The 26,926-nt window shown below is 46.5% G+C and overlaps 1 protein-coding gene across 1 annotated transcript in view; it reads right to left on the bottom strand.

The window, feature by feature from the left end:
• The window catches only part of FAM178B (family with sequence similarity 178 member B), a 291,511-nt gene that overhangs the window by 176,254 nt on the left and 88,331 nt on the right, over positions 1-26,926 (bottom strand). The window contains exon 10 of the mRNA XM_087703499.1: positions 16,632-16,755. Coding sequence (XP_087559625.1) covers positions 16,632-16,755 — 124 coding nt within the window. The remainder of the gene's footprint in view (positions 1-16,631; positions 16,756-26,926) is intronic.

Here is a 26,926-nt window from a genome sequence, read left to right as displayed (position 1 = left end):
TTGAGCGTATGTCTTTAAAGTTTCCCCAGTTTTTGAGTTTCCGAATCTGGAGAACAAAATTGGGGAGGAGAGGAATAAATTGTTCCGTTAGACTGCTTGCTTCAGGGATATTGTTTTTTTTTTTTTAAATAAAAAAATAATAGAGAATTTGAGGCATTTCTTCCTCTGCAGACAGTAGGGAAATGCAAGCTACAGATTAATAACATTCCGAAACCGGTTATCACAAATGCATTGTTTACCTTCGGTTTTGCTCATCCTGAATGATTCTAAACCATTCTTTTTTTTTTTTGTTCCGGCTTAATTCCAGAGCATACATACAACGGGACAAATAACTCAGTAAAACACCCTGAGAACGTGACGGCTCGACTGTGGGAAGCTGCCAGATTTTCCCCAATCTCAAACCAAACCGTTCTGCTCAATGTGTTAAAAAGTTCCACTTCGGAGTCAGAGGTGGGTTCCTACCAGTTCGCACCTATTCGGTAGAATCGGTTCGTCAAATCTACCGAACAGGTTAAAAGAGGTTCCACCAGTGGACCCGGAAAGCGGGCCACACCTACAGAAGAGGGTCCAAAAATTTTTTGAAGCCCACCACTGTTCGGAGTGGAAAAATATCTTAGATTGCGATGGTTCCCAAAAGAACTCCCGACGTCTCTGGCTATCTAAGCATGGGGACTTGGGGATTCGTGTCGTCTTCAGTCAGCCAGGATTGCGGTTCTCAAGCAGCTCATTTAAGGGCAGGGGTGTCAAACTCAAGGACCATGGGCCGGATCTGGCCACAGTCCCACCCTGGAAACAGCAACAGACCAGTCCGCTGTGCCTCTGCCAGCGAAAACAGAGCTCACGAGGGCTGAGTATAGCCCTCCTGGGCTCTGTTTTCAACTGTGATGGCCTCCTGCAGCCCTCTGCCAGAGAAAATGGAGCTCGGGGAGGCTGTGTGCAGCCTCCTCGAGCTCCATTTTTGCTGACAGAGGGTTGCAGGAAACTGTCATGGTCGAAAATGGAGTCTGGGCGGGCCAAGTGCAGCCTCTCTGAGCTCTGTTTTCGCTGGCAGAGGACTGCAGGAAGGCATTGCGGCCAAAATCAGAGCCTCGATGTGTGACCTCAAGCTGGCCACGCCCACCCTGGCCATGCCCCCCTGCCCCCCTGAGGACAAACACACCCCTGATGCGGCCCTCAATGAAATCAAGTTTGACATCCATGTTGAAGGGTGAAACAGCCCTGAGATTCCCCACTCCTCCGACAATCAAGAGAAAAAAAGAATGGAAGGGGAGGAAAACATCAAAATCTATCATCCCGAAGCCTTCACGACTGGGGGAGGGGGGAGAAACAGCTCAATTCACTCTTGCTCAGGTGCGCTAGCAAATGGGAAAGGACAGGAATCGGAGCTGGGCCAGCCACAAAAGCTAAACACGGCAAGAGGCGAGCTGGCAGGCAGCCCAGATGTGCACAACAATGGAGCCTTAATAAAACAACCTTGTCTATTAATCCTGTGGGTGGGAACCCTATTGACTGCCAGGGAAGGGTATCTTACACCTGGCTCTCAACCGAACAGCTTTTCATTCCTCCTGTTTTGAGAAAATAGGAGGGCGAGGCTGATGCGGGGCCTGGGGGCTCGGTTGTACACTGCAAGGACCGAGGTCAAGAGTTTGAAAGGGATCTAAGATGTCAATTCCTGGGCCAAAGGGAAGGCTATTCATCCCGTTGGCTCTTGATGCCCCCACTATAAAGTGGCATGAACAAAAAACCAAGGCTATGAGGGTAATGAGAAACAGGGTGTACCGATGATGGGACAGCTGCTACCGAGCCGCAACCATTTCTAGCAAATATCTGGTGTTCAGCTGAATATTCTTCGTACGTCTGAGCTACGTCAGGGGTGAAATGCTACTGGTTCGGACCATTTCGCTCAAATCGGTACTAAAAAAATTGCTACCGGTTTGCCTGAACCGGTAGTAAAAAACTGCTACTGGTTCAGGTGAAGCAGTATTTCCGACAATCAGCTGTGATGTGCAATTTATATTAGCTAGCCAGCAGGATTTCCTAAATCGCACAGCACAGCGGATTCCTCCCCTCCGCTCGCTATTCTACTTACCTTTGCAAGTGCGCTGGGTAGCAGGCTCCGCCCACCCAACCAGAGGTCATCACGTCTGTTTTTGATGCTCTGCGCATGCGCAGAAGGTTTTGCGCAGGCTCACAGTAGCAAAGGTAAGTAGATTTCACCCGTTAGCTACATACAGGTTAAATGTTCATTGATTCCCCCAACGTTAAGGGTTTAGTGTGCAAATGCTGGACTTAACTCATTTGCAACTTAGGAACACAATCCCTTCATTCAATCACTCCCTCTTTCTGGTTATTCCATGTTGGTCTATTTGAAATGGAAAAACATCAGACTTTTTTTTAAAACAGAAAGCTAGTTAAATCTCCCAAGAGAGAGATATTATGGCATTTGGCTTAAAAAAACTAAAAGGTAAAGGTTTTTCCTGTCCAGTTGTGTCGAACCTGCAGCATCACAGCGGTGTCAAGTGACGTATCGGGACTTTCCCCCCTAAATTGGGTGGGGCCAGCATATGACACATCCGGCCTGCGAGTTTGACACCCCTGCTGTAGGGGCTGATGCTCATCTCTGTTTCCAGCATTTTTTGAAGACCCTTCCCTGGTCATGTGACTATACGCCAAGGCACAAGGGATGCTTTTACCTTCCCACCGAAGTGGTACCTATTTATCTATTCACATTTGCATGGTTTTGAATTGCCAGGTGGGCAGGAGCTGGGGCAAGAATAGGAGGTAAATGTTACAGTGTCTGCCATGTCATCTTCTTAAAAGGAAAGTTTTGGTAAAACAAAGGAAGGGAATGCCATGTCCTAGAGCAGCTAATCATTCATTTCAGGAGGACTAGAACAGTATCCATGTGTACCTAACTTACTTTGTGCGGCATCAACCAAAAAAGGCAATACAATTCTTGGTTGTATAAACAGAGGCATAGAATCAAAATCACATGAAGTATTAATACCATTTTATCAAGACTTAGTAAGGCCACACCTGGAATACTGCATCCAGTTTTGGTCGCTACATTACAAAACAAGCTGTTGAGAAAAAGTGCAGAGAAGAGCAATTAAGATGATTAAAGGCCTGGAGATGTATGGAGAATGGTAGCAGGAATTGGGTTTGGCTAATCTTATTGTATATAGACTCTTAAGAGCAACAAGTCATTTGTTCTTTTTGTTCATTTGAAAAGTTTTATTGACTCTCTTTTAGGATCAAATCCTGATGAAAGAATGCCAATAAATGAACCCATCAAACACAAGCTAAAATATAGAAAGAACAGTTGCAGGAATTGGGTACGACCAATCTAGAGAAAAGAAGGACTGGGGGGGGGGGGGATGATAGCAGTCATCTAATATTTGAGGGGCTGCTAGAAAGAAGAGGGGAGTCAACCTATTCTCCAAAGCACCTGAGGGCAGGACAAGAAACGATGGATGGAAACTAATCAAGGAGAGAAGCAACCTGGAATTAAGGAGAAACTTCCTGACAGTGAGGACAATTAACCAGTAGAACAGCTTGCCTCCAGATCAGTGGTGGGTTCTGCATCCCGTCGCGACCGCTGCGCTGCAACAGGGCCGAGCATCCACCACGGACATGCGCACTGCGCAGGCATGCGCACCCATCATCCTGCAATGCTCCAGCTGCTCGGCGGAGCGTTGTGCAGGTGCTATACGCTGCAAATGGCCCGGTTACCAGGGCGGGTTATCAGAATGAAGGCGAGCGGATAGGCCCTCCAAAGCACCATTCTGGTACGATGGCTGCTGCTACCAGCAGCCACTGGTACGCTTGTACTGGGACATACCGGCTGGAACCCACCACTGCTCCAGATGTTGTGGGTGCTCCCTCACTGGAAGCTTTTAAGAAGAGACTGCAATTCAGCCACTGGTCTGGAATGGTAGAGTGTCTCCTGCTTGAACAGAGGCTTGGACTAGAAGACCTCCAAGGTCCCTTCCAGCTATTCCAAGTACCCTCCGTTAATTAATCTGGGAACGAGTGCTACTGCGGTAGTGAGGTCGTGGGCCGAAAGATTTAGAGCTAATTGAATCCTCCCCCCTTGTTTTATTTTATTTTTCCAGTTGCCGTTTCCTGCTTCCTGACAGTGTGTGTAAGAGGACAATGAGCCCTAAAACAAGAGCTGAATGCAGATGTAGAGTCCTCCCCTTGTCAAGCCTCGTGGGGGCCCTCCAGGAGACAATGCCATATGCAAATTCTGCCATTGTGGTGCATTGTGGCTGAGAAGCAAAAGCCTCTTCCTCTTCATGGCTAATTCGGCCTCTTTAGAAAAGGATGATTTGTTCTCGGGTTTCCACAAAGAGGAGCGGGTTGGCACGTTCCCATCCATCCCAGCCTTTGATAGGGAAGGTCCCTGGGCTGCAGACCCCACGTCCATCCGAGCCGCCAACTTCTCCTCCTCCTCCTCCTCCTCCTCCTGGTGTGGTTGCATGGGATCAGGCTCCAAACAGCTTACCGCCCCCCCCCCCACCAGCCAAACAAGTCCCCCAGGCCCCCCTCTCTTCCGCTCAGCCTTTGTGGTCGGTTTGATGAACTCGTTATCTTCCCTCTCCAGACTCCTATAATTTACTTGCTTCTTTGCTTTCCTGGCCTGCTTAATTAGGGCCCTGGTGTGGAGGAGCAGAAAGGAGAGAAGGGATATTTAGGCAGATAAGTGCCTGGGGTGTGTGTGTGCAGTGTTTTTCTCCTTTCCCCCCTTCTCGACTTTGGAAAACTGGAGAGGTGAGTTAAAAGAGGAAGATTTACGTCTCCATTATCTCTTGGAGGAAGGCGGAGGGACGTCGCCAGGATTTACTGCTCCGCTTTTGGTTCAAACAATGTTTGAGGAATCAACCACTTATGAACGTGAAGGATTGAGGGATGCCAGATGGAAGCCGTCCTGCGACCCTGGCTTGTAGCCACCGCTTTCTTCAGATCCTGGGCTTCCCTTTTAATCACCTTCAGGGGCCAACCTTCAAATCCTGGTCCTGACTTTAAGCCACAGCTATTTATCTACTAATCGCTAGCAGTGTTTCTTGCTAGAGTCTAGAATAAATAGCTAGAGTCACCCAAGCTTCCGTGCAGCTGATATCACAGGATTAAGGGCTCTTCTGTGGAATGCTAGAAGATGCTCCTTCTCCCTGGGTTTGCTGGCACTCAGGATAGAGCTGGAAGGGACCTTGGAGGTCTTCTAGTCCAAACCCCTGCTTAAGCAGGAGATCCTGTACCATTTCAGACAAGTGGCTGCCCAGTCTCCTCTTAAAAGCCTCCAGTGATGGGGAAGGAAGGAAGGAAGGAAGGAAGGAAGGAAGGAAGGAAGGAAGGAAGGAAGGAAGGAAGGAAGGAAGGAAGGAAGGAAGGAAGGAAGGAAGGAAGGAGAATAGCAGAATAACAGAGTTGGAAAGAACCTTGGAGGTCTTCTAGTCCAAACCCCTGCTCAAGCAGGAGATCCTGTACCATTTCAGACAAGTGGTTGCCCAGTCTCTTCTTAAAAACCTCCAGTGATGAAGACCCACAACATCTGATGGCAAGCCACTGATGGACGGACAGAAGGAAGGAAGGAAGGAGAATAGCAGAAAAACAGAGTTATCTATCTACCTACCTACTTTCTATATCCACCTACACATCCATGCAGCCAGCCATGCATCTACCTACATACCTACCTACCTACCTTATCTGTCTATCTATTTATCGATCGATCGATCGATCCATCCATCCATCCATCCATCCACCCACCCACCCACCCACCCACCTACTCACCCACCTATCAATCAAATTTATTGTTCACCCATCTTGCCACAGAGCTATTCTGGGCAGTTTACAACAGTAGAATGGAAAGTTATTCAAAATGTAAACAAAAGAATACTAAAACAATGAAAATATAAAAAAACAAATAATGGAAATGCAGCAATATGAATTAAAGGACATGCGGAAAGGGAGTGGGCTGTGCATGGGGGAAGTCGGCAGTGGTGGGATTCCCTTCCCTCCCACTTCACAAATGTGAGCGTGTAGGTGGGTATGCTTGCTTTGCTCTTTCACACCACATCTGTACATGCGCACTACCTTCTATGCATGTGCAGAAGGCCGCGCATTACATCGGAGTGGGTGGCAGAGCCTCCCACAGCCGCTGCTACCGGCTCACCCGGACTGGAGAGAACCGGCTGAATCCCCCCTCTGAAAGTAGGGTCTAGTAATCTGAGAGCCAGCCGCAGGGTTTAGGAAGCTTTAGTAAGAGAACAATATGTAAGGAACCAAGAATTCCAGCAAGTGAACTATTTCCAATTAAGGACCAACATAGCTATCTATACTCAGGGTGGGGAGTTTCCGCACAATCTTAACAGTGAAGGAGCAAGGAGACAGGTCTCTTCCCCGATAAAGAGGAAGTGCACAGCTGTGCGATGTTTACACAACAATCGCTGGAATAATTATCAGCCTGAAAACGAATGTTTATGCCTTGCACAGTGCAATTTCATAGAGCACATGGAAGAAGAAAATTTTGGGGGGGAGGGCTGTTCCACATCGACCAGAGGCCCCTTGAAATGTCCAATTTAGGGAATAAAATATTTGGAGTAGGACCCATCGCTCTCTTTCCCAATCTTCTTCCCGTCTCAAAAATGCTTCCGGAGCCAATTGTGTTGCAGGCAATATATGCATCTCCATCTCCAAGAAAATAGCCTCTAAATAGGATATACAGTCATGCAGTGAGCATTTATCTACCTGTTTCTGGCAAGAGGCAGACTACGGGAGCATAGGTTTGTGGGCCAAGATACCTGACAAGAGCATTCCTTTTTTTTATTATCAGGAGGGGCCCTGGCAGATTTGCAGAGTTCACTTAACAGGAGTGAAAACTCAGGGTCAGCAAGAAAGGATGCCCTGACCATACAACTGCAGACACCTCAATGGTTATCAGAGGCAGCCTTTGTGCAGCCTATTGAGGACTCTGATTGAGAGATTAGATTAGATTAAGAGAGTTGGAAGGGACCTTGGATCTAGTCCAACTCCCTGTCCAAGCAAGAGACCCTACACCATTTTTGACAGGCGGCAGTCCAGTCTCTTCTTAAAAGCCTCCAGGGATGAAGCTCCCACAACTTCTGAAGGAAACTTCTGTTCCATGTGTTGATTGTTCTCACTGTCAGAAAATTTCTCCTTATTTCTAGGCTGAATATCTCTTTGATTAGTTTCCACCCATTGCTTCTTGTTCTGCCCTCAGGTGTTTTGGAGAATAGTTTGACTCTCTCTTCTATGTGAAAGCCCCTGAGATATTGGAACACTGCTCACATATCTCCCCTAGTCCTTCTTTTCATTAAACTAGACATACCCAGTTCCTGCAATCATTCATTGTATGTTTTAGCCTCCAACCGCCTAATCATCTTGGTTGCTCTTCTCTGCACTCTTTCTAGAGTCTCAACATCTTTTTTACATCATGGCGACCAAAACTGAATGCCGTATTCTAGGGGTGGTCTTAGCTAAGGCTTTAAGGCTTTGGAGAATAGCTTGACTCACTCCTCTCTGTGGCAGCCTCTCAAATATTGGAAGATTGTTATCAAATCTCCCCTGGTCCTTCTCTTCACTAGACTGGCCATGCCCAGTTGGGATGGGAAGGATGAGATGGGAAGGATGAGGCTCTGATTTAGAGATGGTTTCAAAGAGGCTAAAAAGAGCGCCACTAGTCACTGCCCACCTGACCTAGGGCAAAAGTTTACAAAGTCATTTGAAGGCTGATGGCCGTTCTTGGTCTTCAGATGGCACGTCCAAGGTCACATTCTGACTTGGAGTAGTTAGCAATAGCAATAGCAATGGCAGTTAGACTTATATACCGCTTCATAGGACTTTCAGCCCTCTCTAAGCGGTTTACAGAGTCAGCATATTGCCCCCAACAACAATCCGGGTCCTCATTTTACCCACCTCGGAAGGCTGGAAGGCTGAGTCGACCTTGAGCCGGTGAGATTTGAACAGCCGAACTGCAGAACTGCAGTCAGCTGAAGTAGCCTGCAGTGCTGCATTTAACCACTGTGCCACCTCGGCTTCTTATTGTCAGTGGGCTCTACAGGCTGCCCCAAAGGTCTTGGGGACTGCAAGCGGCTTCAGGATTTCGGATCACCTTCCATGCAATTGGAAGTTAAGGGGTGGGTGGGGAATCCATTTCTTGCCAGAAATCCCTCTGCTCCATCCCCCCAACGAAAACCCCTTAACCGCCTCGCTTGATCAGATCCAGGAGTTGCAAAATCCTTTGTCTGGCCTTGTGCTTCTTCAGCCTGGGCTCGATAAGAACGCTGGCACAGATTGTGTCAGCATGCTGCTAAATAACATTCCTAGCTGTCAAGCGAAGAGCTCCTTTGCTTTCCATCAAGTGAAGAGCTTTTGGCTGGAATCTGTGGGCCATTCACGGATGCACATCCTGGTCTGCTTATCAAGAAACCACTCTTGAAATAACCTTTCTGCTTACCATTATTGTCTCCTAAGTGCACTGTTGAGGCCTGTCAGGCAATGGCCCTTCCAGCAGCTGAATCAGAGGAGGAGGCGTGGGAGTCGGGGTCAGCAGGGAGGCAAACTGAGAGCTCTGAGGGGGAAGAGGGAATGGAGCTGGCAGAGAGAGAGGGAGGGAGACAGAGAGTCAACAGCCCCCAGGTCTGGAGGTAGCTGATGAGGAAGAGGAGGAATAGCTGGGTCCAGTGCCTGACGTACAGATGCACAGAATGAAGAGGAGAGGAGAACAATGGAAATCTATGGGCCGGTCTTTGGGATGGAAGAGCCATTGCTGCTAGCGAAGCCCCACCCTAGCTCTGGAGATAAAAGGCAGGGGGCGGAAATGAATAGATGTGTAAGACAACTATTGATCTTCCAGGTGGATGGACTATTCTATTTCTATTATTTCATTCTCTATTATGTTCTGTTCTATTCACACTGAGTTTCTTAGGCCAAATTATCTCAGTTAGGAAGCTGAAAAGTTGGTTTGCAATCTTTTAAAACAAAATACAAATCCATCTTTTTCTGGAAAACAGTTTCAGAGCTTTACCCCTGGGAGAGGCTCCTGCAGATTATCAGAGGCCAGGTTTCCTAGCAGGCCATCTGTACGGGCATCCTCTGGACATCCCTTACAATAATTAGAAATTGTCTAAAAGCAGTTGCAATACAGGTAGCCCTCAAATTACAATCACAATTGAGACTGATTTTTTTGCCGCTAAGCGAGATGATTATTAAGAGAATTTTGGCCTGTTTTACAACCTTTCTTGCCACAGTTGTTAAGTGAACCACTGCAGTTGTTACATAAGTAACACCGTTGTTAAGTGAGTCTGGCTTGCCCACTGCCTTCGCTTGTCAGAAGGTGGCAAAAGAGGATCACGTGGCTTTGGGAATGCTGTAAATGGTCATAAGTGTGAAAAACAGCCGTAAGTCACTTTTTTCAGTGCCGTTTTAACTTCAAACTGTCACTAAAAAACCTGTTTTAAGTTGAGGACAACCGGCATTTGATAAAATGGTATAAGCAGTGTACAAAGTTAGCGCCCACCCCTTCCCTAGAAGAGTGAAATGTTTTGGGAAATATTTAAAAAGCCAGAATATTATATTTCCCTAAAGGAGAAACATGTTTTTAAAGACAGAAAGCAACCTCCAAGTCTTCCTTAATAGTCCCAGCAGGACTGGGCCAGCCTATCTACAAGACAAAAGACCTTCAGCTCCAGGGTGATGGGGTTAAGACATGGCCCTCCAGGACATCGTAAGACCATTTAACAGAAGACACAGAGCCCACTGCATTGCAATCTCCTAAGGGCACTGCAACACCCGGTAAACTTCAACCAAACCAGGAGCTCAGACAAACATGACCCGATAGGAATCTGACAATAGCCAATACAATGCATTTGTCAGGCCTGCAGCCATTTTTTCTTGTGGATCTCAGGCCCGCCACACTTGCTATTATTCTCCTATGCATTTTCCATTGTGGGAAAAAGGGAGGGGGGATTGTACAGAGTTAGATGATATGGAGCCATAACAAAATTCTTTCTAGAAAGCCAAGGTCATCCTTTGGCTCTGCATCTGACCGGAACTGGGTGGGTGGAACTGCCAGCATAGCAGTGGGAGATTGGACCACGTGATGGACTTGTGGGTGTGGGGGCAAGATCTTGAACTTTCAACTGGGTGGGAAAACCAGGAAGCTTTCAGATACGCGTTTTCCCGGATGTGCCAACGTGGCTCTCTTAATAAATTGGAATTTTGAGCAATACTTTGCCTTGGACTCTGATTTACTTTTGGATGCTGTTTGGAACCCTGACAACATGTTCTTGCACAGGAACAGGAAGCTCAAGTTCAAAGCTCCAAGAGAAGGTATAAAAAAACCCTCCCTCTCAACTCCATGGGGTCAGCTGCCCAGGACCTGCTTCATTATTAAACCATCTTTCCAATCAGCCTCCATATTTCTGGTGTCTTTTGGTTTCTGGTGTCTTGGGACTAAACCAGATGGATATTTTTTCCAACTGCAGTCACCAGGGTTGGTCACAGCTGCCTTGTTGCTGGAGGTACAACTCAGGAGTTTAAGAGATTTTACTCATCTGGTTTAGATGTCTTATTGGTGCCATCTCTGGAGCTCATCTTAAAAAGGATTGTCAATGTGCCTTGGAACTGATTGCTGCGTGTTTAAAAAAATGCATATATTCGCCAATAAGTGGAATCTATCAAGACATCAAGAATACCCTTCCTTTCTTTCAATGGGTGACCTAGATATTGCAACAGCTAAGGCTTAAGTAGCTCACCTAGATTATTGCCAATTTGGCTCAGTATAAGTCTTCACAGTCAACTAATAAAATAATCTTTGCATAAAGTGTTCAATCTGCATAATGCATTCCGCTCACAGTGAACTCCATGAATTTAAAAGAGGCTTTTTTCCTGGGCTCAGCCGCCTCTTTCCATTTTAAAAGCTTTGCTGTAAACCATTATCTACACGTATAAACTATACCCAGGAATCACAGCACAGGCCCCAGACCTTCTATTATCATCATCGCAGAATGGAAGAACTGAAAGCGAGATAAAATGATTTTTAAAATGAATTCAGCGCCAATGGAGTTCAGTCGATTAAATCCATTTTTAAAGGGCTTTATTTATTTATTTATTTGCTCTCTGCTTTTCAAGTTTGCTTTAAAAGATACCCCTTTACGAGCACCATAAACAAGAAGTAAAATAATGGTATAATTAAACTATTTAAACAGCTAGCTGGATACCCGTGCTTCGCTAAGAAACTATGTGATCGGGCTTGCTAAACCGACACTTACAGCTTGAAAATTAATGAGTAGTTACAATCGGCCTCTCCTCTCCCCTTCTCTCCCTCAGGCTGGCCCCACTGATCCTCTCCTATCCCCTTCTCTCCCTCAGGCTGGCCCCACTGATCTTCTCCTATCCCCTTCTCTCCCTCAGGCTGGCCCCACTGTCCTCTCCTATCCCCTTCTCTCCCTCAGGCTGGCCCCACTGATCCTATCTTATCCCCTTCTCTCCCTCAGTCTAACTCCTTAGCATCAGAGTGTTTTTCAGGTGGGGGGAAGGAGTAGAAGGTATAAACTCCTAGCCCGCGGGCCGGATAAGTCATGCGCTGGCCATGCCCAAGTGGCAGTTGGAACAGAGTTCTTTTCAGGTGGGGAGGGGGAGTAGAAGGCCTAACTCCTGATACTAACTCCTTAGTATCAGTGTGTTAATAATAATATAAGAAATACTAAGGATCTGATGGTCATTTCGAAAAATCCTTTCTTAGCGACCACCTAGAAGCCAAGAGGACCATATGTGCCAGATTTCAAGTTTGTAGACTTTACGATTCTGGAGATTTCATGATGATGTGAGAGTGATATTTCACTTAGATGGATGGATGGATGGATGGATGGATGGATGGATGGATGGATGGATATATGATTTATTACTGTCAGTGACTGCCATGGTCATGAGTATCCCAACAAAACGACCCATAGATTATAAGTGTTTCTGTTAAGAATACAGGTAATCCTCAACTTAAAACAGTTCATTTAGTGACCATTCAAAGCTGTAACATCTCTGAAAAAGTAACCTATGACCATTTTTCACACTTATGACCATTGCAGCATCCCCATGGCCACGTGATCAAAATTCAGGCGCTTGGCCATTGACTCACAGTTATGACGGTTGCTGTGTCCCGGGGACATGTGATCCACCTTTTGCGACCTTCTGACAAGCAAAGTCAAGGGGGAAACCAGATTCATTTAACAGCAGTGTTACTAACTGAACAACTGCAGTGATTCACTTAACAATCAGTTTGCCAAAATACGGCATTTACTTCCAGTTTTTGGCAAAACCATTCCTGTAGCAAACCACGATGGTGGAAAATATTTGTAGCTTGGGTTTAGGATGAGGATGGAAGTTAGTTTCCAGAACTTGTGGGTTGGTTTTCAAACATTTGGTGCAGAGGTCCCCAAAGTTGGCAACTTTAAGACTTGTGGACTTCAAATCTCCAGCCAGCTCTGCGAAATTGTAGAGGAAGGGATTACAAGAGAGTAAATTATGATCGCTAGAGAATTCTGGGGGTTGAAGTCCACAAATCTTAAAGTTGCCAAGTTTGAAGACCTCTGATCTAAGTGGAGAGATTGCAGAGGAAGGGATTACAAAGAGAGTAAATTATGCTGGCTGGAGAACCCTGGGAGTTGAAGTCCACAAGCCTTAAAGTTGCCAAGTTTGAAGACCTTTGGTTTGGGGGATTTCCCCCAAATTCCACTGAACATGTCACCTAGCTGGTATCAAACCATTGCTTAGCTTAACGGCTGAGAGGTTCACCTTACAACCATTTATTTGCTTAACAACAGTAGCATTTGCTTACAAATTGCCACAAAAAAGGTTGTAAAATCAACTATTGACCAAAACTACAACTAAGGTGGTCGTAACTCAAGAACTGCCTGTCTAAGCTTTTAAGGCATTGGGGATTATATCTGAGTTTTTCCTAGCCTGGTGCCCAGGATATCCAGAGAACACCATATTGGACATGGATGGCGTGAAAAGATCTCACATGAATGCTTGCTCTTATCCACAGCTGCTTTCTTCTTAGAATAGAGAATAATAGAGCTGGAAGGGACTCTGGAGGTCTTCTAACCCAACTTCCTGCTTAAGCAGGAGACCTTATACCGTTTCAGACAAATGGCTGCCCACTCTTCTTAAAAACCACCAGCGTTGGAGAATTTATAACTTCTGGTGGCAAGCTGTTCCACTGATTAATTGTCCTCACTGTCAAGAAATTTCTCTAGTTCTAGGTTGCTTCTCTCCTTGATTAGTTTCCACCCATTGCCCTTCCTTCCTTCCTTCCTTCCTTCCTTCCTTCCTTCCTTCCTTCCTTCCTTCCTTCCTTCCTTCCTTTCCTTCCTCCCTCCCTCCCTCCTTTTCCTCCCACCCATCCACCCATAGAATAATAGAATAGCAGAATTGGAAGGGACCTTGGAGGTCTTCTAGTCCAACCCTCTGCCCAAGTAGGAGACATTATGCCATTTCAGACAAGTGGCTTTCCCAGTCTCTTCGTAAAATCCTTCAGTAATGGAGCATCCACAACTTCTGGTGGCAAGCTGTTCCACTGGTTAATTGTCCCCACTGCGGGGAAGTTTCTCCTTAGTTCCAGGTTGCTTCTCTCCTTGATTCGTTTCCATCCCGTTTCTTGCCTTGCCTTCTGTGGCTTTGGAAAATAAGTTGACCCCTCTCTTCTTTGTGGCAGCCCCTCAAATATTGGAACGCTGCTATCCTGTCCTCCCCCCTAGTCCCTCTTTTCTCTAGATTGGCCATACCCAATTCCTGCAACTGTTCTTTCTATATTTTAGCTGATGGGTTGCTTTATGGGCATTCTTTCATCAGGATTAGACCCTCAAAGAGAGTCAATAAAACTCTTCAAGCGAACAAAAAAAATGAATGACTTGTTGCTCTTAAGAGTCTATATACAATAAGAACAGAAAGAAGCTTTAAAAAGAACCTAAAAACAATTTCCTACTACCACCATTCTCCATTACGTGCACACCAATATTTACTGTTCTGTTTTGGCCTCTAGTCAAAGCAGACTAGATAGAGCTTGCTGGTTCTGCAAAAAAGCAGAACAGAACTGTGGAATGCACTTCTCACCAGAAGCAAAAAAGAAGATGTGCAATAAGAACATTTCCAAATTACAGCCCTCCAATCCCACCCTTTTCCCATTTCCAGAGAGAGCAAATTGGCTGCGAGCCCTTAACAATTAAGAACAAAAAGGGATCTAACTCAGATGTTATAGACACTTTCTTTATATCGCCCCTACAATGTTTCAGAATAGGACAAAGCAATACTTAAGCAAGCGCCGAAGTAAGAATCCATGGATGCTATTCCCAAGGGCCAAAAAAAACATCTTGTCTGGAACATTCCCGATTTCGCGGTTGCCCACAAAACAATCTATGAAGCTGCACAGTGTAATGGCTCCCGAAAGAAAGCGACACAAATTCGAGAATCACAATCCCTGCGAGGAAATGAAGTCAACAGAAGCGAACCCGACAGGCTGAATAGGGTGCGATGTCTGCCCCCTTGTTTTTGTCCTACCTAACCAGTAATTTCTAGTTCCTCTGCTAAAGATCAAATTGCCAACATACTCCCATATTGCCAGCAAATTTGGAAAACTCAACAATGGCCACAGGACTGGAAAAAGTCCGTTTACATTCCAACTCCAAAGGAAGGCAATGCCAAAGGATGTTCAAACTATCGCACCATTGCACTCATTTCACATGCTAGTAAAGTTATGCTCAAAATCCTACAAGCTAGGTTCCTGCAGTATGTGGATTGAGAACTACCAGAAGTACAGGCAGGAGTTCAAAGCGGCAGAGGAACCAGAGATTAAATTGCCAACATACGCTGGATCATGGAGAAAGTTAGGGAGTTCTGGAAGAACATCTACTTCTGCATAATTGACTATGCTAAAGCCTTTGATTGTGTGGATCACAACAAATTGTGGCAAGCTCTTAAAGAGATGGGAGTACCAGACAATCTCAATTGTCTCTTGTGAAACCTACATGCGGGTCAAGAAGCAACAGTGAGAACTGGACACGGAACCATTGATTGGTTCAAAATTAGGAAAGAAGTCCGGCAAGGCTGTCACCCTGCCTATATGCAGAGCACATCATTAGAAAGGTGGGGCTAGATGAATGAAAAGTTGTAATTAAGATTGTCAGGAAAAATATCAACAACTTCAGATATGCAGATGATACCACTCTAATGGCAGAAAGTGAAGAGGAACTAAAGAGCCTCTGGATGCGGGTGAAGGAGGAGATTGCAAAAAAGGTGGCTTCAAACTCAACATTAAGTAAACTAAGATCATGGCATCCTGCCCTTTAAATTCCTGGCAAATAGATGGGGAAGAAATGGAGGTAGTGACAGGTTTTATTTTCCTGGGCTCCAAGATCAGCGCAAATGGGGACTGCAGCTAAGAAATTAAAAGACGTTTGTTCCAGGGGAGAAAAGCTATGGCAAATCTAGACAGCAGACTAAAAAGCAGAGACTTCACCCTGCCAACAAAATTATCTAAAGGCTATGGTTTTCCCTGTTGAAATGGATGGCTGTGAATTTGAGTATTTTGAGTATTTATTAATACTTATAGGCCGCCCTTTTCCCTGAGGGGACTCAGGGCGGCTTACATAAAATGAGGGGGGGGGGGGTATACAGACAATAGACACAAACAATACATAGAAGTAAAATAGTAAGCAACATTCATTCATCATTCGGGTGGGGACAAGTTATCTTCATCCCCAGGCCTGACGGGATAGCCAGGTCTTAAGGGCTGTGCGGAAGGTCTGGACGGTGGTGAGGGTACTAATCTCCACGGGGAGATCGTTCCAAAGGGTCGGAGCTACTACTGAAAAGGCTCTCCTCCGTGTAGTTGCTAATCTATGCGATCTAATTGGTCGCAGGGAGGTAATTGGCAGGAGGCGGTCTCTCAAGTACCTCAAGTACCTCTCAAGGAATGCTGAGCGCCAAAGAAGGGAGGCCTTTGAACTCTAGTGCTGGAGAAGACTCCTGCGAGTCCCTTGGACTGCAAGGCCATCCAACTAGTTGGTCCTAGAGGAGATCAACCCTCACTGCTCTTTAGAAGGCCGGATCCTGAAGAGGAAACTCAAGTACTTTGGCCACCTGATGAGAAGGAAGGACTCCCTGGAGAAGAGCCACATGCTGGGAACAATGGAGGGCAAAAGAAGAATGGGACGACAGAGAATGAGGTGGCTGGGTGGAGTCACTGAAGCAGTCGGCGTGAGCTTAAATGGACTCCAGAGGATTGTAGAAGACAGGAAGGCCTGGAGGAACGTTATCCATGGGGTCATGATGGGTTGGACTCTATTCTCCTACTATTTACATTGGTGTGCTCCAAAGATATGCAGTCTCCCTTTTCTTGCCTAAACTTGCATCCCATCAGTCACTGGATTGGTTGAGACTTGGTCCTACCTGTGTCAACATGACCTCAGTTTGTATATTCTCTAAGGTCTAATATCTTTTTTCCCTCTCCCGTATGCACAAAAAAGCCTCTGTGTTGCAACAAGGCATTCTTCACACGTCAAGCAACAGAGGGACAAAATTACAAGCAGGCATTGCAGAGATAAATCTCAACTCACTCTAAGATCTCCGATATGAATTCGTGCTCAACGAGTCCAGCGGGGAACAAGGTAGAAGCACAGGCTCCAAAATTGTAGAAGGCTTGTGTGATGTCCTTCAGCTCCGGGCACCAAAGATCAGCGTCTGTAAAGAAGAGAAGAAAGGGGTTGAGATCAGGAGGCCAAAAGGGAGAAGAAGAGAACTTGTGATCGGATTTCTGGGTTTACTAGCAGTTTGAAGGTAAATATTCCTTGCCGTGCCCACAGTTACTCTTATTTATTTATTTTATTTATATTTTATTTAATCGATTTATAGGCCGCCCAATCCCGGAGGACTCCGGGCGGCTTACAATGATAGAAAAAGAAATAATAAAAAATGAAAATAAAAACAGGTTAAAATCCAATGTATTCTATTGGCTTTTGTCAGAGTCACAGGAGACCATGTAGGTGTCAGGCCTGCAGCCATATTCCTCTTGAATCTTTGGCCTGCCACACTTTCGATTATTCTACTATGACTGTTCTATTGTGGGAAAAGGTGAGGGGGGATTGTACGGCATTAGATGCTGTGTAGCCAAAACAAAATTCCTTCTAGAAAGCCAAGCTCATCCTTTGTCTCTGCACCTCTGCACCTGACCAGAACTGGATGAGTGGAACTGCCAGCATGGCAATGGGAGATTGGACCATGAGATGGACTTGTGGGTGTGGGGGCAAGATCTTGAACTTTCAACTAGGTGGGGGAAACCGAGAAGTTTTCAGATTCGAGTTTTCCCAGATGTGCCAACACGGCTCCCTTAATAAATTGGAACTTTGAGGAATCCTTTGCCTTGGACTATGATTTAATTTTGGATGCTATTTGGAACCCTAACATTAAGGGTCATAGCTGGCTCTATACGCAAAGTACAAATCCTAGATATTTGTCTGAGCTAAGTTTGGTTGAAGTTTGGAGGGTGATGCAATAATTCCTATTATCACTTAATGGCTTTGCCCTGTGTTGGCTCTTGGCTGAAAGCTAATCTCCCTTTGCTCACTTTGCTGCAGGGAGTAATGGATTTCCAAAGCTGCATTTCTAAAAGCTGCCCCAGTTCAGTAGTTGGGACTCTGAGTTTCTGTCTCCCTTAAGATTTTTTATTTTTATTTTAGAGGAAATATTTTATCCTGCCTTTTTTAAATATTTCCCAAAAGATTTCATTCTTCTAGGATGAATACACAAGATTCCATGATAAAAAAAGACATCCCAGATTCTTGGTGTACCTAAGCAACATGATCTATTACCAAGGTCCCAATATGGCACCTCAAACCCGCAGTTGTTCCTTGGTATCTGCTTTTCTTATTTTCAAAAATATCCTTTCTGTTAAAACATACGAAGAAATTACCAGAATACAAAACATATTGTCTAACTTCAACTTAAATTTACCCCTTTCCCCAATGGTGGATTCCGGATCCTGTCGCAACCAGTACACTGTGCATGGGGCCGGGCGTCCTAGTCGGGCATGTGCGCTACACATGCATGAGCACGCCACTGCCCTGCTGCTTGGCGGGGGTCGCGCAGGCATCACACGCTGTGCGCACATGTGCAATTGGCCAGTTGTGTTATAAACAGCTATGAAATGCAGGTGGGCGGATGGGCCAAATGAGCCACCGTACTGGTATGGTGGCTGCTGCTCCCGACTTCTACTGTACGGCCCGGTATGGACCCAGAATTAATTAATTAATTAATTAATTAATTAATTAATTTATTTATTTATTTATTTATTTATTTATAAAATTTATAGGCCGCCCAATCCCGAAGAACCTACCACTGCCCTCCCTAACTTCCTCTGGGCTTTATCCATGAGCAATGAATGACTGCAACCTAATAACTGTTCTGAATTACAGGCACCTGTCTAAAAAATCAGCAGTGGACCGAGAAGATTGAAGTCATCATCTATAAACTTGGTTATATCCATTGTGGTAGCTACCGTACAAATGGACGCACCCTTCTTCCAGTGCTTGCTCTAGAAAAGGGCTCACAACATGATTTCGACATTCCAGATGAATTTATTTCTGCAATTGATCCACTGTCCCAATCCTATAGACTGTAAATCCCTAATCAGTGGCCTTGAGCCATTACGAACTGGGTCACGACTGAGTGGACATGCAGATCACTCCCATGTGCAAGCGGCAGGCACACATGCCCACCATTCATGCAGGTGGGGGTGCACCCATGGTTGTGCCTACTGCTTGCATGAAATCAACACCTGGTGTTCTTCAGTCAGTGCTGAAGAAGCTTCTTGGAGGAGAAGCGAAACGTCTTCAAAGAAAAAACAGAAATTCCAGTTGTCTCTTGGGAAAAAAGCACCTTTGGGACAACCGTGACCTGGATAACTGAGAAGCTCCACAGAAATCAAGCTAGGAGGTCTCTCGTTCAAGGCGTGTGAAGAATGGGGCTGCAAAGAGTCATGGGCATTCATTGCTGGCCCAGATCTTTGGTCCACTGCAGGGGTGGGTTCCTCCCGGATCGCCCTGGTTCGCGCGAACTGGATGGTCGGTGAACCCAGAAGTAATTAACTTCCGGGAACGCCGGTACCACTCCTGGCCCCTGTTGCTGGGTGCCTGCAGGGTTTTTATTTTTAAAAAATGCCTCTCCGGATGATCTTGAAAACCTGCAAGGTTGCTTTGGAAGGGGACAGATGGGCAGCATTTCCCCCTGACCCCCTCCCTGGGTGCCTGCAGCCTCGGAGCCTGCCGCCTTAAAGCAAGCCTTTGCACAGTAAAGAAAATCTCATGAGTGAGAGAATTGCCTTTACTGTGCAAGTTGCGGAAGGCTCCGAGGCTGCAGGCAACCAGGGATGGGGTGGGGGAATGCTGCCTGTCTTCCCCCTCCCAAAGCAACCTCACAGGTTTTCAAGATCGTCTGCAGAGGCGTTTTAAAAAAAATGGTCTTCTTGGGAGGGGGAATGGGCTGCACTCAGAGGAGCCGGCGCCCGGGGCGCCCTGAAACAACGCATCCCCGCCATCTCCTTCTACTCAGCAAGCGGGGACATCCCGTCTGTGCCCGCTTCCGCCACCTCTGCTCCCAAACGCAACTGTCAGCTGCGAGCAGGTGCTTGAAGCTGCTGCTTGCAGTCATTTACGGCTGCAGATAGATTGTGCCTGTAGCGGGAAGCTCTTCGCCCTGTGAGAGCTCCTCTCCAGCACTCCTAGTTTGGAACATCATCAGTGCTAGAAGGGAGTGGGGTTGGGGGGGAAGGAGGAGAAAGTTAGGACAAAAAAGAAAAAGATGAGGGAGAGGATTGTGGGGTCCTTTGGTGTTCTCTGAACGTGGTGGTTTTAAATTATTTTAGAGAATTTTTATTTATTTATTGTTTATAGAATGTTTATTACAAGAAATGTTATTCCTTTTTGCAAATGTTGTATTTGTGATGCAATATGTTGCTTTTAAGTGTTCAGACCAGGTTTATGTGTCTCAAAGTGGCTGCTTGTCTATGGGCAGGCCAGGTTTGTTGCAAGGCAGTGTGTTTCACCCTCCTTTTTTAGGTTATTCTGAGGTGGTTGATGGTTCTGTGAGCGCCTGTCCTTTATAATTTTCCATATTGCCTTGATGGTTTTTATTCCAGTGACTTTGTCTTTCCTGTCCTTAGGCTTAGGAAAAAAAATGGTTTCATTGGCAGTGGTTTTTTTGGCGGGAGGGGGGGGATTCTTATTTTTTGGGTGTTTTCCTAGCACTGTCATAGTTTGTTTGTGTGTGTGTGTGTGTGTGTGTGTGTGTGTGTGTGTGTGTGTGTGTGTGTAATGACAATTATCTACGCATTAATAATGATCTAGTAATATTAATAATATCTAGTAATTAGTAATATCTAGTAATAACATCATCTTGGCCACTCCCATCAGGTCACATGGGTGGCAAGCCACTCCCATCCGGTCACATGGGCAGCAAGCCACTCCCACAAAAGAGGCCATGCCCACAGAGTAGGTTCAAACAATTTTTGAAACCCACCCCTGGTCCACTGATTTTAACTGCTTCAGGGAACGAGCCAAAGTAGCAATTTCATAGCTTCCCACGGTGCACTGAGGTTTGACTTAGAGCTGGACTGTTTTGACCGAGGCTTCCCAAGAGACTGAAGCAAACTCTTTATCCTGACAAAAAATCATTTTATTAATTTGCTGTGAATTCTGCTCATTCACATCCAGCAAAGTCTTTCGAGGGAGGATTTATGGTCACAGACTTTATCTGACTGGGAGAGCTGCCAGGACGATATCTGCAAAACTTGGCAAGGAGTCTCGGAGAGTCACAACCAATGAGGCGAACTAATTGTCTCCTGCAAACTCCAATCCCCTTTCGTTTCCCTTTTATTTCCTCTAAAAGGATCCATTCATCATCCACCTGCGGCCTTACTCCCAAGTCAACCCCTGTTCTTTAGTTGTTCCCTTTGTCTGGAAATTCTGTGCAGGCGCACGCTGGGAACAGGCTCCAGCTGTTTGTCTGCCTCACTGATGTCTGACTCTGAAGGCAGCTGATAACTGGCATACGGCCCTCGCCCCTCACAGAACCCTCATCCGAGCCTTCCCCAGATGCCAGGACTGGCTCCTGTTCCTCCCCAACCTCCTCACCGTCCGAATCTGCTGCCAGCTCTGCTGGCCACTGGCGAGCCACAACCATGCAAAACACAACTGCCAGTATCTTCTCTTGCTGCATTGGCTTCTCACTGGGCACAGTGTGGGAGAGGCCAAGATGCCTCTTGGAGCAACTGGGCTGGGGAAATGAATGCGAGGAGGGGATGCCAAGGTGCCCTAGCATCTTAGCTACAGAGGGGAGGAGACTCCCAAGAGAGGGGTGGGGAGGGCCTGCCTGCTCCGCAAATGCCAGAAGAAACTCTGCAAAACTCTCTTTGCAAGGTGTCATCTCAAGCTGGAGCTAATCCCAAACTTAATCAGCTTAACTTTTTAAGCCCCGGGATGTCACGGGAGGCGTAGGGAAGCTGACGTAGATAAAGACTTCTTAGAGGAGATTTCCACCCAAGTTCTGCAGCCTGGCTATTTTCTTTTCCGTCTCTTCTCTTTTGCTGGAGGCGCTGATAACCCCGCAGGCCCCTCCAGGTGACCCCAACGCTCCTCGGGCCTGGTGATCAGAGAGGAAGGGGTCTTCGGCCCAAACCTCTGCTTTGCTTTGCCAGCCATTTGTGGCCTGCTCTCTGTTCAGTTGAACAACTTTTCCAAATGGAGAAAGAGGAGGAGGGGAAAAGGTAGGGGAAGGGATAGGGGAGGAAGGGTTAATGGAGGAGGGGGAGGAGGATGGGAAGAGCAGGAGAGAGAGGGCAGAGGAGGAGTGGAGGGGATAGGGGAGGGAGGGACAGCGAAAGGAGAGGGAGGAACAGAAAGGGAGAGGGAGGAGATGAAGGGGGAGAGAGGGAACAGGAAGAGGAAGGGAGGGGATGGACAGTGGGAGGACAGGGAGAAGGGGAGGAGGGGGAAGGGGGAAAGGGGAAGGAAGAGGAGGGGAGGGGATAGGGAAGAGAGGGATAATTGGATGAGAGGGATAGGGAGGAGGGGAAAGGAAAGGGGAGAGAGGAAGAGGAGGAGGGGGAGGAGGGAGTTGGGGAAGGGGGAGAAACGGAGAAGGAAGAGGAGGGGAGTGGATAGGGAAGAGGGATAATTGGAGGAGAGGGAGGAGGATGGGAAAAGCGGAAGGAGGAGGGGAAAGGATAGGGGAGAGAGGGAGCAATAAAAGGAGGGGATAGGAGAGGGACGGACAGAGAGGAGGAGCGGGGGAGAAAGGGAGCAGGAAGAGGTGGGAGGGGATAGGGGAAAGAGGGAGAGGGGACGGGATAGGGGAGAGAGGGAGCAGGAAGAGGGAAGGGGATGGGGATGGAGGGACAGTGCAAGGACAGGGGGGAGGAGGAGAAAGGGAAAGGGAGGAGGGGAGGAAGTGGGTGGGACAGGGTAGGGGAGAGGGAGCAGGAAGAGGGTAAGGGAGAGCGGGACAGTGGGAGGACAGGGAGGAGAAGGAAATAAGGAAGGAAGGAAGGAAGGAAGGAAGGAAGGAAGGAAGGAAGGAAGGAAGGAAGGAAGGAAGGAAGGAGCTCCTTCCTTCCAAAATGGGTGGCCCTCCACAATTACCTAATGGGTCCTGTCCTGTGCAATTTGGAAGATGCTCAACTGGGACAGGGCATGATATAGCAGCAGTAAAAATCCTCTGGGGATTTGAAAGGAAAATGGAGGATGTGGGGGAGACCAGGAGGCCCAGGCCAAAGAGCCTTTATCTGCCCCAAACGGCGAAGGAAACGGAGTGGGGGAACAGGGAAACGAGTGGGGGGATTAAGATCGTCAAGACACCAGGTCTTCCTAGGACAAGAGAGCGACGGGTGAGAAGCCCCCTTATTTATGCACAACACATTTGCTCTCACTCCATGAATCTCCAGGCCGTAATAAAACAAGCATGTACAGATAATTGTGAAATAGGACATAACGGTTATAAATGTCAAAATATATTAAAAAGGAGAAAAACACCTCAATGACAAGTACAGGGTCATCGTTTATCCAGGGCCAAGGATAAATAAAATATTTCAAATAACGTTGGCCCGTGCATTGCAGGAGACAAGCTGCCAGAGAAAATGATGGTGCATGTGTCGAGGGGAAACCATGTTGAGACCACCTTTAGCTTTCTGCTGACGACACAAATTGTTACGGCATGTAGATGAGATGGAGCTTCGATTGTGGCCATCATCCTGCTGTTTTTGCACCCCCTCTTGTGCAGCACCTACCTTAATGATGCTGGAGATAGTTTTTGGCTAGTTGTTGGAGCCCTAGCAGGCCATGGCAGGGTAAGAGCTCCTGTCACCAGCCTCATTCTCTTTCCATCTAACAGTTCGAAAGCATGTCTCATGCGAGTAGATATAGGTACCACTTTGACGGGGAGACGAGCTGGTGCTCTGTGCAGGCAGTCATATTGCTGACAGCTCTGAACCTTCCCGGTTGTAGCACCCATTGGCGAGGCAACTTTGGGAAGGGAGGCAGCCTGAGGTGACACATATTTTTCTCTCAAAGCCAGTTCTCCCTCCTATGTCACATCTTGGGCAGTGCGCAAGCATGTCCCATAACAGGGCTGAAATCTTGGCTAGCCAAACTACTAGTCTGCAATAGCATTGGAGTCTCCTGGCTACTGTAACATATTGCTGTACGCTAGTAATAATAATAAATAGCAATAGCAATAGCACTTAGACTTATGTACAGCTTCACAAGCAAAACAGTTTACAGAGTCAGCCTTTTGCCCCCAACAATCTGGGTCCTCATTTTACAGACCTCAAAAGGATGGAAGGCTGAGTCAACCTTGGGCCAGTCAGGATTGAACTCCTGGCTGTGGGAAGAGTTAGCTTTCAATAGTGCCTTCTAACCACTGAGAGGGAGAGAGGGAGGAAGGAATATAGCAATAGCCCTTAGACTTATATACTGCTTCACAGTGCTTTTATAGCCCTCTCTAAGTGGTTTACAGAATCAGCCTCTTGCCCCCAACAATCTGGGTCTTCATTTGACCCATTTCAAAAGGATAGAAGGCTGAGTCAACCTTCAGTCTGGTGAGATTCCAACTGCCAACTTTCAGGGAGCTGGTAGCCAGCAGAAGTAGCCTGCAGTACTGCACTCTAACCACTGCCCCACCGCGGCTAACACATGATTCCACCCAGTGATGGGGTTCAAACATTTCTACTACAAAATTTTTACTACCGGTTCTGTAGGCATGACGTGGCTTGGTGGGCGTGGCTTGGTCTCATGGCAGAGGAAGGATACTGCAAAATCCCCATTTCCTCCCGATCAACTGAGACTTGGGAGGCAGATAATAGATGGGGCGGGGCCAGCCAGAGGTGCTATTTACCAGTTCTCCGAACTACTCAAAATTTCCGCTACTGGTTCTCCAGAACTGGTCAGAACCTGCTGAATCCCACCTCTGATTCCACCCAACAGCCTTCCACTCAGAAATATATACATTGTTTAATCCAGGGGTTTTCAATCTTGGTGACTTGTAAGGCTTGTGGACTTCAATTCCTAGAATTCCTTCTGCTGGAAAATTCTGGGAGTTGAAGTCCACAAGTCTTAAAAATGGCCAAGGTTGGACATCCCTGATTTAATCTTTCCTGGGATTGTTGCCTCATTAGATCTCACCAACATCACCCAAGAACTCAACAGACCCCGGGCCAGAATGCCAAAATCAAGATTTCATTGAAGCATGAAAAATTGCATGAGATCCAACACTCGCACAGCGATGAGGACATTCTTAAACGAGGAAATAGCAATAGCAATAGCAGTTAGACTTATATACCACTTCATAGGGCTTTCAGCCCTCTCTAAGCAGTTTACAGAGTCAGCATATCGCCCCCCCAGTCTGGGTCCTCATTTCACCCACCTCGGAAGGATGGAAGGCTGAGTCAACCTTGAGCCGGTGAGATTTGAACTGCTGAACTGCAGATAACAGTCAGCTGAAGTGGCCTGCAGTACTGCACCCTAACCACTGGGCCACCTCGGCTCTAGATGAACAGTTGATGGAGGAGGGGAACCAGATGCCCCATCCCATAAGGGAAGTGTGGTGCCAGCCCGACTCATGCCTTGTTTAACAATAATGCACTGACTAAGCTCCAATTAGCCCATACACAATGTTCTGAATCGCAACCACATTAGAATTTAGTGTGGGAATCCCGAGCCGTTCAGGGTCATTGGACGCATTTGGCATTTTGAGAGCATGTTATGAGTATTCCCACACAATGGTTGCTGGAGAACTCATAGGCCAGAAGGCAGACAAAGCATAGCACACACCACTTGATTTTTCTAAAAATACCACACTCAGATATTTTTGAGAAATACTAGTCATGCACAAGGCAGGGTTTTGTTTTGTAGTTGTTGAGAAAGAAAGAAGAAAAAAAGAAGGAAGGAAGGAAGGAAGGAAGGAAAGAAAGAAAGAAAAAGGGAGGGAGGGAGGAAGAAGGGAGGGAGGGAGAGAAAGAAAGCAGAAAGGAGGGAGGAAGAAGGGAGGGAGGAAGAAGGGAGGGAGGGAGAGAAAGAAAGAAGAAAGGAGGAAGGGAGGGAGGAAGAAGGGAGGGAGGGAAAGAAAGAAAAGAAGGGAAGGAGGGAAGAAAGGAAGGAAGAGGGTGGAGGAAGAAGGAAGGAAGGAAGCAAAGGGGAGAAAGAAAAAAAGAAAGAGGAAGGGAGAAAAGGAAGGAAGGAAGAAAGGAGTGAGGGAGGGTGGAAGAAGGGAGGAAGGGAGGGAAAGAAAGAAAAAGGAGGGAGGGAAGGAGGAAAGGAAGGAAGAAAGAAAGAAAAAGGAGGGAGGGAGGAAAGAAAGAAAGAATTTGGCATACTAGAAAGTTTGTGCTCCATGGATTCCTTGTTTCCTTTTCACACACTGCAGAAACCATCCTCCACATAGGCTCACAATAATGGCCAGGAGCTGAAAAGCCAACATATTTGGAAGGCACCAGATTTAGAAAGGCTGAGATTTAATTTTGCAGGAAATTACAATATCCAAATCCAGCCTGATCATCCATGTTTTTCAGTCTTGTGTGGATGAAAATGAGCATGTATAACATCCCCATTCTCATGACAACAGTTAGTGCTTCAATACCACATTCCATTCTTATATATGAAGTATTTTACGCTTTGCTCCATCCTCTCTATATGTAGCCTGCATTATTTTCACTTCCATTAGCTAATTTTTTAGAAGTATTTTAGTAAAAAAAATAATAGGAGAAAAAGCTCAGAAAACCACCAAAGTATGCTGCTGACAAATATTACTTATGCATATTGAAACACAGTTCTAGGCTGCATTAACAGAGGGATATAATCAAGATCATGTTGAAGTGTTAAAACCACTTTATAATGCCTTGGTAAGGCCACACTTGGAATCCTGCATCCAGTTTTGGTTGCCACAATGTAAGAAAGATGTGGAGACTCTAGAAAGAGGGCAGAGAAGAGCAACAAAGAGGATTAGGGGACTGGAGGCTGAACATATGAAGAACGGTTGCAGGAACTGGGTATGTCTAGTTTAATGAAAAGAAGGACTAGGGGAGACATGATAGCAGTGTTCCCTTATCTCAGGGGTTGCCACAAAGAAGAGGGAGTCAAACTATTCTCCAAGGGACCTGAGGGTAAAACAAGAAACAATGGGTGGAAACTAATCAAGGAGAGAAGCAACTTAGAACTGAGGAGAAAATTTCTTGACAGTTAGAACAATTGCTGGAACGACTTGCCTCCGGAAATTGTAAATGCTCCAACGCTGGAAGTCTTTAAGAAAATGTTGGATAACCATGTGTCTGAAATAGTATAGTGTTTCCTGCCTAGGCAGGGGGTTGGAC

The sequence above is a fragment of the Thamnophis sirtalis genome, unplaced genomic scaffold (genome assembly GCF_051295495.1).
Source record: "Thamnophis sirtalis isolate CommonGarterSnake01/CBP01778 unplaced genomic scaffold, rThaSir2_p1.2 scaffold_2, whole genome shotgun sequence".
Classification (NCBI taxonomy): Eukaryota; Metazoa; Chordata; class Lepidosauria; order Squamata; family Natricidae; genus Thamnophis; species Thamnophis sirtalis.
Note: the sequence above shows the minus strand (reverse complement) of the source record. Positions and strands in the feature narration are given on the sequence as shown.